Raw genomic sequence first — 14,620 nt, 5'->3', positions numbered from 1 at the left:
ATGGGTCACCAGAACAGTCCCTTTTTTTTTCCCCCTAATTTTCCAGTCGGAGATATTCGCTTTTTTTCCTGGTATGATAATGAACTGTTTGGCGCAAAGAGGACGTCATTGCTGTTCCCATAGCATAAAGAGCTGCCTGCTATGATTGTTCTTGGACATGTCATTCACAGAAGAGAGAAATGGAGCGACTGGACGCTGGAGAACCACATGGACGCCCTCAGTGCACCAATGGGCTCATTGGAATATCAGGAAAAACGCTATAGAGGCGCCGATCAGGAAACAGAAAAATGCACATGACTGCGCTTTATTTACAAGGGGCTATTCTGGTGACAGACTCCCTTTATGTAGAGATTCTAGATTGCTTATATTGCTGTATTTCTTGGTGTTTAGCCAGGTATGTTATCATCTCTTCCATGATCTTCGGTATTAGAGACATACAAGTAATGGCTGCCTCGCCTGTTCTCTCCTACAGACCGACCCCAGCAGTAAATACACCGCCTGGTCTTCTGTTAGCACATTGATTCAGAAGGAGCTGGTCATGAAAACTCACAGCCCGGCCAGGTAACACAGCCAGCCTTCACAATATTCTCCTTCAATGTCCCAAGACTATAAATGCATTGATAATGTGTCTGGAGAGAATTGGGAGTTGTTGTTTTACCACATGACCTTAAGAAAACACTTCTTACAAGGACTTTCCACCCATTGCTGGTTGCAACCCCAGACATCAACTAACCTACCTAGAAGCCAGTGTGTATGTAAGGCGTCTTTTATTTGCACTGACGTCAGACTCTCCTACCTGTATAACCAAACATTAGTGTTATACCAGTCCTTGTTAGCCCTGTGATCACCCCCCGCCCCGTGTGCAAGTCATTCACAAGCCATGCATGTCACACATGTCTGCGAATCAGTGCGATGGCCTAAAGCTAGATATTTATTCATTCTGTCCATTCATTGATTGATATTGGACCCCATAGAAGGCTCTATCATTAGAATATAAGACGCTATTCACATGACTTTTTGTACCTCTATTTAACAGATACAAGCTGATCGTCGTCCGTTTACATAGACATCAATGATTTTTGCATCCATTGAACTGATGAAAAAACCGTGATCTGAATAGAGCCTTAGCCTAAGGTCTAAAGCTGGAATCTGGCCGCTTCCGGTCTCCATGCTTTGCCATTCCTTGACTTTATAGACGTCGGCCATCATGTTTATTGCATTACCTGGCATGGCCACAGCCGGCCGCCTCCTAACGTGTTATATTTCCTGTGCAGATATTCTCTTACTGACAAGGGGCTTCAGCTAGCACAGAGATTGGAGGCTGCTCTAGAAGAGCTCGATAGCGCCAGTCATGGTGGTACCACGCCATCCGAGGAAGACCAAGAGGACCAGGAAAAGCAGCATTGTAGAGAAAAGACCCAAAATGTATTGTAAGTATATGCAAAAAAGATTATACGGGCCCAACTCTCCAGCATATATGTATATCTAATCTATAGAAACCCTATTGTAACTTGTAGATTTCCATTATTCTAGCCCGGACTGTAGTCAGAGCTGCTTTCACGCTCTTGTTTCCCTGCACTCGATGACTGTGCACTGCTTGGTCATGAGACTTCATTCCCAGAATAGAAATCAGCAGAGCAAGCTGTGCACAGAGACTGAGCCAGCAAGGAATGCTGGGAAGTCTCCGATTTACAGCCGTCATTACTGTCAATGCAATATATTGTAGCCGTGCTTCACTTCTTATATGGATCAGTTCTATAGCTAAACCAATGGCATAACTTAGAGTTGGAATTTAACCCCCTAACAGTCACATTAAAATTGCAAAAAAAATCACAAAAAGTCATTTATTTTATTTTATTTTTTTATTAATTTTTTTTTTTTTTAATCACAGATTTAGAATTTATGGCTCTTGTAAATGCAGCTGACACACAACCCCTTATCATTTTTAACCCTCCCTGCATTCCCTTCACTACATTTTAGATTTGGCTTCCATGTGGCTTTGCAACACCTTGTATTTTGTGGGTATATATGGTTTTTTGACATTTTATTACTTTTTGCGTTCAAGAAGATGACAATGAATTTGGCCACCTGCATTTTAAGATTTATTAATAATAATATAATAATAATATTATACATTTTATTTATATAGCGCCAACATATTCCGCAGCGCTGTACAATTTGGTTCAAGTACAGACAAAAAGATACATTACAAGGAAATAGTCACTTCACAAAATGGGACTAAGGGCGCTGTACACAAGAGCTTACAATCTATGATGTAGAGGGGGTGACACAAGAGATAGCAGGGGCGGCATTACTTATACAGTGATCAGACAATTTTGTGATCGAGGTTACTGTCATTACACAAACATAAGACTGTATGGGCCGTCACCAGTCGTGTCCTTTAATGTGCAGATGGTACCTGAAACGGCATCATATCATGTGGGGTAATGGGGGAGCGGGGACAGAGGAGGGTTTGCTTTAGGTTTATAGTTTATCCTGTAGAATACATAATGTACCCATTTTGTTTTAGGGGTTGTAGGCATACAAAGATAAAACGATGTAATGTAAAACTATGTTCTCTGATGATGGGGAGACGACATTAACAAAACTCAATGTTACCTCCCCCCTGGGTCATCTGAAGTCACGAGTACAGGAGAATGAGGAATCTTTCTCCGTCTCAAGCTGCACGTCTTCCACGCGCACTGCTTGAAGTGAAAGCTGTGAGTATATGCCGCTCTACTTCAACCAGTGATATATCAGGCTGTAGATCCCGTGGCTCTGGCGTTAGGGCTCATTCACACGGGGCAAGAGGGGGCGGATTTTGGCACCGAATCCACATCAGAATCGGCGCCCTCACAATAGAGGTCTATGTAGACTGCTAGTTTACTTTTTTCCGAAGAGCAGTATGTTCCCACTCATGGAAAAAGAAGTGAGCTGCCCTTTCTTCAGACGGATTCCGCGGCTGATTCAGCTCCGGCATCCACCTTGCGGCTGCACCCTCCGCACTAGGCCCATTCATTTGGGCCTACTGTGGAGCGGGAAGGCACGATTGTTGGAGGTCACGACAGTCGCGGCAGGCGCATTTTGGTCCTACTCTGACGTGGCTTCCCGCATCACAATCTGGACCAAAATCCGCCATTCCTTGCCCCGTGTGAACTAGCCCTTAGAGCCATTTAAGTGACTGTTACCTCTGCAGTTTCACCTAACGTCTCCTTTGGGTAAACAGTTACTTACTTTGCTCAAACTCTGAGCAGGAAACTTTCGAGACAGTCAAGGGGTTAATTCTACTCGAGTCCCAAAATTTTAGACTAGGATTATGTAATGTACGTTTTGTATCATAAACATAATGTGTTAACTCAGCACTAAAGAGTCCAAATCAATATTTGTTACCCCGCCAATGTAATAATGTGTTTGAGTTGTCCAATATTCAGAACATGCAATTCTAAATGCTCGTTCACATCTGCGCCTGGGACTCCGTTCTGCAGGTTTCCGTTTCCTGCACAAAACTGAGCAGGAGACGGAAACCTGCAGAACCCTTTCAAACCTATTCATTTGAATGGGTTTGAAAGGTGTCCGGCCGTGAGCGTTTTATGCTCTCTGCTGCGAAACCGATTTTTTTAAAATCGGACACAGAGTCGGACATGCAGTACTCTGTGTCCAGTTTAAAAAAACCTGATTTCGCGGTGGAGAGCATAAAACGCTCACCGCCGTTCACGGCCAGACCTGCTCTGACAGCTTTCCGTCTTCTGCATGCAGAAGACGGACAGCTCAGAACAGACTCTGGCCGCTAATGTGAACCTAGTGTCACATGTACAACAAATCTGATGTGTGATAGAAGGACCTGAGGGCCAGATGCCATTGATGCCTCAGTACTTTCTATGTCTCCTCTTGTAAACCACAGCAATACTTGTTTCTTCTGTTTACCACAACTCTCTTTATGGTTGCAGACCCCCCTCGCATAAAACTGTTACCCTGCCCTTCTCCTCGGTCACCAATAGACAGCCAAGAGAAGAGCCTGTACCCAGCTGCTATAACCATGTGCCGGATTTCACTCTGCGCCCAGGCCAGTTCAATGTTATCCTTTGTGTTGACTTCATTGAAACTACAGGGTAAGGCTGTGAAAATTTGGGCAGTGTATATTTGCTAACTCTGTGGTTATATTGATTCTCCTCTATGACTTGGCCCCGCTCTACTTCTTTGTATAGAGCTAGACATTGTGTCTCCTGTTATAAGGATTGTACTGAAGGAATTATACAACAAGTAGTATACAGTATACATCTAGGGACAGATGGTGGATGCATGCTTTTGCTGCAGTTTTGTTTTTCATGATGCTAAAATGTCTACAGAAATAAAACGCATCCTGAAAATACTTCAGGGTTTGTCGGCAGGACAGGTTTGGCAGTGCCGCCTTATTTATGCTCTTGGAATTTTCCTGACCAAATCAAATAATTTAAAGGGATATCAATTTCTGTATCCGTTCTTTATACTTTTCTAGATCTCTGCGTGAAGTCATTCCTTCTGCTTATGTCCATGGTCGTGTGATATACAATCTATGGTCACGTGTGTTTATCACATGACCACGGACTGTATATCACATGACCACGGACTGTATATCACATGACCACGGAATGACTTATCTGGTGGACATAAGCAGAATGAATGACTTCACCCAGAGATCTAGAAAACTTCGTATTTGGTCTGAATGGCACAATATCTTTTACCATATACAATATAACTTTAACTTGCAATAATTGTTCATAGCAAAAATGGGTTTCTTATCCACATTTTTAGGGGCGCAGCGCACAGAAAACAGGAATTAGTTTCAGAACTCAAAAGGAATGGTGTCCATTTTGATGTCCGCAAACTTCACATTGGAGACTTTCTGTGGATAGCACAAGAGAAGGTGCAGCCATTGCCAGGTAACTAAGTGGGGTCAAAAATACTGAAAAATAATCTATGGCCAAAAGTTAATGGTGGTTTATGTTCTTAGGTTGTATAGCTAATGTTGGATGTGGTAAAAACAGAGCAGGGAAAAAACGCGTTGTATGCAACAACCTGACAATAAGACAGTAAAATAACAAAAGTATAAAATAACAATGTGATAACATGGGGAAAACAGACTGCAAAATCCATAACTTACCTCCAAGGCGTCCAGAGCAAACTCTTTTCTCTGGTGTGTGTATGTGTGCGATATAGATAGATTGATATGAGATAGATAGATAGATAGATAGATAGATAGATATGAGATAGATAGATAGATAGATAGATAGATATGAGATAGATAGATAGATAGATAGATAGATAGATAGATAGATAGATAGATATGTATATATTATACATGGAGTAAACCATTTCACTATGATCCTGGGCTATAGCATAAAAATAAAACGGAAAAAACAAACAGGAACAAGATACAAATATACATTGTACATATAGATTGAAAAAAATTTTTATTATTTTTTTTTTATAGGACAGCTACGAATTCCACAAGCGCGGGAGCTAGTTCTGGATTATGTTATTGAGAGGAAAAGGATGGACGACCTTTGTGGAAGTATTATAGACGGACGTTTTCGGGAACAAAAGGCAAGTTGCATTGTTTTACAAATTCTGATTGATAACTAGTATAATGGTAGATTTCTGTTTGTGGTGGTAAAGAGTCTCAACACTTATACCTTTAATAAAATAAAAAGATGAACCTTTGTTTTTATCCAGCTCCATCACCATGCTAACAGGCTGGTGGACAGACTTTGACTTCTGAATAGGCCACTATGAAGTATCTCAGTAGATAGACTTTGCTTTTACCATAAGAGATTATTTATTATGTTCACTAGAAGTCTATAATAATGCATATCAAATAATGTACACAGTAAATGTATATAACATTACACAGGTTTGGAGAAAAAAAAAAAAAAAAAAACTTCATTCTCCAGGGACTGACAATGGATAGGCAGTAAACTCAATGTTATGCTTATTTCTATAGAGAGAGATAGCGGACACTGTCATAGCTTTTATAAACTTCCATTATTGACCTGTTTGTCCAGACCGCAGAGCAGGAGATGACAGCTTTGAAAGTAATGCAAAGAACTCAGCCCCCCTCGCATTCAGAGAGCAGTGAGTCACATTATCCGTCCTAGATCAGATAACAGGCCGGGAGCCTTGACCATGATGTGTAAACAAAGGGAGGAATAGTTTCATATAGGTGGGAAGTTGGACCCCAACAGTCTGGTCTATCCAAGAGCACGGGGATTGTCTCCGACAACCAGAGCACAATATCCACATAGTAGTCTGAGGAGCTGGTGACAATGTTACAGAAATAGAGGGGACTAGGAACTGGAGGATATGCAGCAGAAAGATTAAAAAGCAGGGAGCCAGTTATTTCAGAATGTGGGAATATAATGGACTTTTAATCCGGGGGCTAAAACCTGAACCAATGAAAATGTGAACAGAGTATCTTCTATAGGCAGACCTGAGCAATGTCCGGCCCGCAGGCCACATCCGGCCCTCTGACTACTTCTATCTGGCCCGCATAGCTAGTGGAAGTTTTTTGAAGGACCTGTGATGATGTCATCACAACCGATCACCAGGATAGGCTATGACTCATTAGTGGGCGGAGCCACACGGGACTGTGTGCTTTCTGGAAGCTGCCGGCAATGGGGGCTGCTGGATGATAAAGAGAGAAGAGACAGCATGTGTGAGCAAGAAGGGGGAACTAGGGTCAGATGTAGGGGGGTAGTTAAACTGAATGCACATGTAGGGGGGACATTAAACTAGGGGGCAGATGTTCAAGGACCTGTGATGTCATCACAGCCTTTGACCAGGATAGGCTATGATTCGTTAGTGGGCGGAGCCACACAGGACTGTGCATGATGCAAGCTGCCGGCAATGGGGGCTGCTGGATGATAAAAAAGAGTTGCCACCAGTTTAATGTCCCCCTCCAGCTGCCCCAGTTTAATGTCCCCTCTAGTTTCTGCTGGTTTATACTGGGGCACCAGGAGAGGGACTTAATACTGTGGGACATTTGGAGGGAATCGTTATAATGTGGGGGGGTATAATGTACGGGTGATTGTAGGAGGATTTTACTTTGTGGGGCACATGGAAAAATGATTGAGAATGGGCGGAGTCAGTGAAGTGGGTGGAGCTAAATTTGCCACGGCGCGCATGGCCCTCTAGAACTGTTACAATTTCTCATGTGGCCCCATGGGAAAATTAATTGCCCACCCCTGTTCTATAGGTGTCACTGGACATTGAATAAACTAATAGGTTTATGTTGTGTGTTTTTTTTTTTTTTTTCTGACTTTGTTGTTTTCATCATTGTAGTTCCGACTCAAGCGGTGCGGTCTCAGTCATCCGATCTATCTAGTGGAGGATTATGGGTCGGCACAGCACCTCAGTATTCCTGAAAGTACCTTGCAGCAAGCCATCGTGAATACACAGGTAATGCATACAATAAGATATCTGATGTGGATCCTGGCAATGAGAGTGCTGTTATTTTATACTTTTCTTTCTTCCCATTATGGAAAGACATTCATGCTGTGAACAGTTGATTCATTACACAAGAGTGGTTTACTTGTAGAAATGGTGACTTGTTTTACTAATATGAAACTCTGATCACAGATTAACCATTAGCAGGAATATACTTCTAGATACCCTTGGGACCCCTGTACCATTACAGGAAAGTCCACTGAAGCTGCTGTTTTCAGCTGGGCCATCCTTCTAACCCAGGGATAGGGAACCTTCGGCTCTCCAGCTGCTGTGAAACTACAATTCCCAACATGCTCCATTCACTTCCATGGGAGTTCCAAGAACAGCAGAGAAAGTATGCATGCTGGGAGTTGTAATTTTGCAACAGCTGGAAAGCCGTACGTTCCCTACCCCTGTTCTAACCTATATGTATGGGTGGGGCCCACCAAACCCTTCCATGACAGGTGATTCTGGGGGAAAAGATCAGACAAGTGAAATTTCCAGATGCCCTGGAGAGATAAAATGGCAGCATAGGTGTCTGCTTTATTAATTGGCTTATTCCCTTCCCTCTCTTGATAACACGCGCATACTTGGCCAAAACTCATCATGCATGTGTATGGAGATCAGGAGAGGTCTGTTGGCGATGCTTATTGAACGTGTATGGACATTTTAGAATCCAGAACGTCTATGAAGTAAAAACCCCAGTTAATGAACGGTTTATCACTTAGGTGGTAGATGGATTCTTCATCAAACGTACCAAAGATGTGCGGGAGTCTGCTGCGTACCTGACCATAATGACACGGTATTTACAGACCATGTACTCGGTAAGAGCAGCAATTAGAACATTACTTGTCTACTTCTCTGCATTTGGTCTATGAAACAGATTGTTGCCTAACATCAACTTCTTTGGCCATATAAGTGACAGGCAGTAAGGTAGCCAGAAGGAACCGAGGGTCAAACTTACACAGGCACCAGATGTATCCCAATGGTTGGTGCTGGATTATAAATCTGCTGCTTCTTCACACTGTGTATTAGCTGACTTACTCTGCCATGACCAAATACACATGGTGCAGAGCAGCCATTTCATGTTGTGAATATGAAATATATATGTCTAGGGCTACATTCACATATGTTTTAGAGCAGACCTGGGCATTGTACGGCCCGCGGGCCACATCCGGCCCTCTGACTGCTTCCCCCCGATCTGCATAGCTAGTTGAAGTTTTTTCAAGGACCTGTGATGATGTCATCACAGCCTATAACCAGGATAGGCTATGACTCGTTAGTGGGCGGAGCCACACGGGACTGTGCGCTTGCTGCAAGCTGCCGGCAATGGGGCTGTTGGATGATAAGGAGAGAAGAGACAGCATGTGTGAGCAAGAGGGGGGACTAGGGGCAGATGTAGGGGGGCAGTTAAACTGAATGCACATGGAGAGGGGACAGTAAACTAGGGGGCAGATGGAGGAGGATATTAAACCATGGGGGGTAGCTGGAGGGGGACATGTCTGTCTCTAGTTGCCCCCAGTTTAATGTCCCCTCTAGTTTCTGCTGGTTTATACTGGGGCACCAGGAGAGGGAATTAATACTGTGGGACATTTGGAGGGAAACCTTATAATGTGGAGGGGGGGGGGGGTACAATGTTAGGGTGACTGTAGGAGGATATTACTTTGTGGGGCACATGGAAAAAAAAATGATTGAGAATGGGCGGAGTCAGCGGAGAAGTGGGTGGAGCTTAATTTGCTGCTGTGCACATGGCCCTCTAGAACCGTTACAATTTCTCATGTGGCCCCATGGGAAAATTAATTGCCCACCCCTGTTTTAGAGTCTCAATTTGGAGTATTCGTAGAAAATTACTGGCCGCAAAAGTGCTGCAGGTCTGAATTTTTTATCTGGCGGTTTTAGCGTAAAAGATCGGACACCCGATGGATCCCATTATAGTTAAACCGGGTCCATTGTGTTCCATATGTGTCTGCAGAGTTATTGTTGTGGTCTTCTGACGGAGCAGAAGCGTGGGTAGACCTACGCTAGTGTGAACCTAGAGTATATTGAAGAACAGATTTAATGCCTCAATAGACAGCCCTGCCACTGCCATTTTGGTCCTTGCCATCCAGACGTGTAGACCTTCAGTTAGTGTCAGGTGACAGCGGCAGCCAATCGCTGACCTCGGTGGGGACCTGCACACACACGACACGCGACTGCTTAAGCCACCCACTCATGTGCCCCTTGTGTACAGGTCTGCCCTGGATTCCTTCCAAGTCACTAATATATTTTACAACAGGTTGAAACCATTCTGATTTATCCTAACTTGTTCGTTATCGGGCTAAGGTCACACCGTGTTTTTGCCTCCTGGTTCTGTTTTCTTTTGGGTAAATTTACCATTAGTTGCAGAAGGAAACAAATAACATGCAGATTCCTTTATTTCTGTCCAGATTAGTTCTGATTTTAGTCTTAGACCTTTTTTAAAAGGGGGGAAAAATGTGGTATAACATGGGCCTTAGTGAAGGACTTGGGCGCTACTACTACATGTATTACTGTGTACTGTTATATGCGGTATTTAACATGAAAAACTGTTCCTTACCCTATTACAGGTGTCCGTATAAAAGCAGGAGAGGAGCGCACTTTTAAGAATGTATTTAGGTTTATTCTAAAAATGGAAGCCTTGTGCTAATATAATGAGATTAATGAGATTTCTGTAATACTGAGCTGAAATTGTTACAGAACAAGACGCTGCTGAGCTGCACCAAAGAGGAAGCCGGGAAATGTAACCGAGTGTTTCACCAGGATGACCCGAGCTGTATTCTCATAGAGTTCAAGGACTTCAACGAAGGAGCTATGAAGAACAAGGTAAAGGAATGAACACTATCATGACCACTACTCATAAGTGCGTTGTCACTTTACTTAGAACACTGATAGGTCTGGTGAGGCGTAGATGAGCCTAAATATGGAGGTGCCTTTCATTGAACATCGATATATCAATGACCACAACCCAGATCAGCTCTTCAGTGTCTCACGAGACTGTATTCCCCATGTAACGGAGGCTAATATGCAGTGGCGTAACTAGGAATGGCGGGGACATGCCCCACCCCACCCCGACCGACGCCAAAGACACCGATCGACTGAGACACCCTTCCCCCCGCATTCCTGCGTGCTCTATTATGCCCCATAGTGGCCCCTGCACACAGTATTATGCCCCATAATGGCCCCTGCACATAGTATTATGCCCCATAGTGGCCCCTGCACACAGTATTATGCCCCATAGTGGCCCCTGCACACAGTATTATGCCCCATAGTGGCCCCTGCACACAGTATTATGCCCCATAATGGCCCCTGCACATAGTATTATGCCCCATAATGACCCCTGCACACAGTATTATGCCCCATAGTGGCCCCTGCACACAGTATTATGCCTCATTGTGGTCACCCATGAACAATTATTATACTGGGGGGTCTTTTCAGACCCCAGAGTATAATAATCGAAGACCCAAGGGGGGGGATACAAACATAAAAACCACTGTCACTTACCTATCCCTGGCTCACCTGCAGTCCTTGGTGGTGTTGGCCATCTTTAATGACGTCCGGGACGTCACATGACCTGGAACGCAGGCCCTGGTCATGTTACGTCAGGATCATCACACAACTAGGCCCAAAGCCTGTTTGGAGCTCGGAGAGGTAAGTAACACTGTTTTTTATGTTCCCTTACCTCTCCTGGGCCTCCGATCATTATATTTGGAAAGACCTCTGAGTATAATAACAGTGTTTGTGGAGCCCGTGGCGTCACTTACCGATCCCGGCCCCTGTCAGGATCGGTAAGTAAATAGGGCCTGTTACCAGCTGGAGTAACTCTAGCCGGTAACGGCCTATTAAGAAAAGAAAAAACACGCAGCGGTAGCGGCTGTCGCTGGGACCCCTAATGTCCTGAGCCCTGTGGCAGTTGCTACCGCTGCTACTCTGGTAGTTACGCCACTGCTAAGTTACCTTTATGTACAGGGGACACCAACAATATATAAAATGTAATGTTCAACTGCCACAAATAGGTCTAAACTAAAAGCACACATTATTGCTGGCTGACCCCATCTCCTTTGCTGTGTCGTGGGGAGAACCTCTGTAGCTCTCCCACCCTCGGGGAAATGCAAAGGGCCAAGGAATAGACCCAAGGGTCATGGAAAGAGTTTGTATGCATAGGGAAAAAAGACCAGGCGCTTCTAACCTGGCATCATAACAGGGAGGTCTCCGCTTATCTGTGTTTATATCCAAAATGGTGAAATGCAAACTTGTCAGAATTTTTGCAAATTGTATAAGTAAAGCAATTTCAGAGAGATCCCAGTAACCAAGTGTTTTCTTATCCAGTTTTAGCCTGTCCTGCCTATTCTTATATAAGACAACTTCTTTCACCTACAGGCCCAGACCATAAAAGAAGTGTTTGCTCGACAGCTGATGCAGATAAGTGGGGTTAGTGGTGAGAAGGCAGCAGCCATCCTGGATAGATACAGCACCCCGGCCAGGTAGTGTATGAGCCAAGCTATGATCTTGCTGAGCACATGTGCCCCACATTGTGGAAGCGCAGCTTTTTTGTTGCAGATTTTGTTGCGTTTTTTTGAGCCAAAGCCGAGGGTGGATTGAGCAGAAGGGAGAAGTATAAGAGCTTCCTATGTATTTCTCATTCCTTTTGTAGCCCATTCTTGGCTTTGGCTCGAAAAACCGCAATAAAAAAAGCTGCGTTTCCACAATATGGGGCCTCCGCCTTAAAGGGATTTTCCAATCTTTCACAAATATGTGCAAATGGTTGTCTTGATGTATCCCAAGTGTTACTATCTGGAACTGAGACGTCTCTCTAAAGCAGTCTCATCCAACCTGAGTGGTGTTTAATTCCTGCTTGTGTGAACACATGGTGATCCCTGAAATATGGGACGTGACGGATCCTGTCCCCTTCCTGAGTCACATGCTGTGCAGCAAATAATACAGTGTTGGTAAAGAGCGGTCTCGCTATCTTAAGCTTTGTACTAGAGAAGCATGGAGACAGCTGGAAATACAGGCAAGAACTGTGAGAGGGAAGATGAATCACAGGAACTGAAATCTTTACTCCTACCAAAAGCAAGCTATGGCCGTGTGAAAACAACAGTGCTGTATAGGACTGAGCAAGATAATAAAAATGAAAATGAATTACTTCTGAGCTATCGTGGCATCACCTTGTGAGAATTCAGACCTGCACAGCTCAAAAAATTATATTAAATAAGATTAAAAAAAAATATATATATAATCTGTAAGGGCCTATAGGAATCAATGAATAGTTTCCTAGCCAATGCTTAGTGCTGTGAACAGTAATTGTTTTCCTGCAGAGCATTACTCTTCCACAAATTGACATGCTGGCTAACAAAGCATCCAATTCTATAGGGCAAAGCTCTGCAGAGCCTATAGATGGCTGCGGTGCGGTCTTTGTGGCTTATCATCATAGATGAGTGATCCTTCTGATCTGATCGTTCTTCTGTCTCACAGCCTGCTTTCTGCGTACGAATCTTGTACATCCACCGAAGAGAAGGAGAAGCTGTTGTCCAATGTGAAATGTGGGAAGCTGCAGAGGTATGTCCTGCCCTATGGGGTACTCTCCGTAATACAAGGATTATTACTAACAGGCAGTATGACAAAGTGCACAACGCGCCTGCAGAAAGCTGCTTCTGTATTTTCATTCATAGGTCATCTGTTATAGGGTGCATTCACGCGGAGTAACGTGCCGCGTGACCTGGCACGTATACGCCGTGTGAGATTTTGAGCGCCGTATACGCTCCCATTGATTTCAATGGGAGCCTGGATTGTATACGCCGCGTTATTTTGCGGCCGCAAGATCACAGCCGCAAAATAACACAGCGCATACGAGACTAACTCCCATTGAAATCAATGGGAGCGTATACGGCGCTCAATCTCACACAGCATATATGTGCCAGGTCACGTGGCACGTTACTCCGTGTGAATGCACCCTTATACTGGATGTGATCTGACACTATTTATTTTATTAATCTTTCTACAGAAACCTTGGACCCGTCATGAGCAAAACTATAGCCCAGCTCTACTGCACCAAGGAGGCCTTGTCCTGATCAACAGCAATGAACCTGGAAAATCTGTCTTGATGGATTTACTGGCAGCAGATTACAGATATATTTGTATATAGATTGTATATAATGTGACCTATACATGGTGGGTAGACCCGTTTTTCATCACAGCTAACCTGGTACAATCTGGTGAAAATTGTCCCATCAAGTTATAGTTGACCAAGTTTTGATTCTTCTTGCCAAGAAAATTTGGATGGTTGCAGAAGCCTGATCTGGTTCTTTAATCTACCTCATGTTCTGAGCCTTGGACTATACCAGAGCTAGTTCTATCCATTTATATTATTCCGTATTCATCATGGACGGCTGAAGTATTTGTGTCAATGAAATCCTTGATATTTTCTACCGCTGCATTATGTGAATGTGACCTACTCCTATTTACTACTGAATAATAAATAGTTTTGCAGAAAATGTATGTTCTTACATTACACAGAGGACTGTACAGGTAGCAAAACTATCCTACAAATCCTGCAGACTATGGAGAGTAGACGGAAGGTCTGACCATACACCATAAATAGTTGGATATTTGCAAAGATGCATAGCTCTCGATTTTATGTGCTGGAGCAATAAACAATGATTGTATAGGGGCATTTACCTATTAAAGATACTCATAGAAATATAGTCTGTGAATAGAGAAAATGCAGATTATTGATCGGACGGTATAGATCAGGATGCAGTGAGGCTCCTCTGGCGGCCGCAAAACTGTATCATGTGTGGAGTGTGAAGATGAACCAGGTATTAGGACCATTGTATCAAAACCAAATCTGACCATTGTAGGAATTGTGAACCTATGTCACTGCGCACACCACTCCCATTGTGAACTGCGTGTGCTTTCACTGGCCCCTGACCTCTCACAAGGAGTCTGTCATCAGAACCCAGCATATAAGCATAGCCATAGGTTGTGAATGGACACCTCTGCTGCTGGGACATTGCTGTGTATGTCAGGATGCAAATGAGCTCTTTGGTGCAACAAGGGCATTTCCATTGCTCCATAGAGATAAGTGGCAATGCTCTTGTTGTTCTAATTTGCTCATTTGCATGTTGACAAAAACTGATATCTC

General features: G+C 43.7%; 1 protein-coding gene across 6 annotated transcripts in view; it reads left to right on the top strand.

Moving 5' to 3' along the window:
* MUS81 (MUS81 structure-specific endonuclease subunit) overlaps window positions 1-13,970 on the top strand; it is a 62,354-nt gene extending 48,384 nt beyond the window's left edge. For 5 of the 6 annotated variants that reach the window (XM_075281557.1, XM_075281560.1, XM_075281559.1 and 2 more), the window contains 11 exons: window positions 473-561; window positions 1,275-1,430; window positions 3,948-4,109; window positions 4,792-4,919; window positions 5,471-5,583; window positions 7,318-7,434; window positions 8,190-8,285; window positions 10,177-10,302; window positions 11,857-11,960; window positions 12,952-13,035; window positions 13,481-13,970. In XM_075281557.1, the coding sequence (XP_075137658.1) occupies window positions 473-561; window positions 1,275-1,430; window positions 3,948-4,109; window positions 4,792-4,919; window positions 5,471-5,583; window positions 7,318-7,434; window positions 8,190-8,285; window positions 10,177-10,302; window positions 11,857-11,960; window positions 12,952-13,035; window positions 13,481-13,547 (1,242 nt within the window). In that variant the 3' untranslated portion in view covers window positions 13,548-13,970. The remainder of the gene's footprint in view (window positions 1-472; window positions 562-1,274; window positions 1,431-3,947; window positions 4,110-4,791; window positions 4,920-5,470; window positions 5,584-7,317; window positions 7,435-8,189; window positions 8,286-10,176; window positions 10,303-11,856; window positions 11,961-12,951; window positions 13,036-13,480) is intronic. The other variant, XM_075281562.1, reaches the window with a different exon arrangement.
* Window positions 13,971-14,620: the final 650 nt, after the last annotated feature.

The sequence above is a fragment of the Leptodactylus fuscus genome, chromosome 7 (genome assembly GCF_031893055.1).
Source record: "Leptodactylus fuscus isolate aLepFus1 chromosome 7, aLepFus1.hap2, whole genome shotgun sequence".
Lineage (NCBI taxonomy): Eukaryota > Metazoa > Chordata > Amphibia > Anura > Leptodactylidae > Leptodactylus > Leptodactylus fuscus.
The sequence above is the reverse complement of the archived record's forward strand: the minus strand, read 5'-3'. Positions and strand labels throughout refer to the sequence as shown.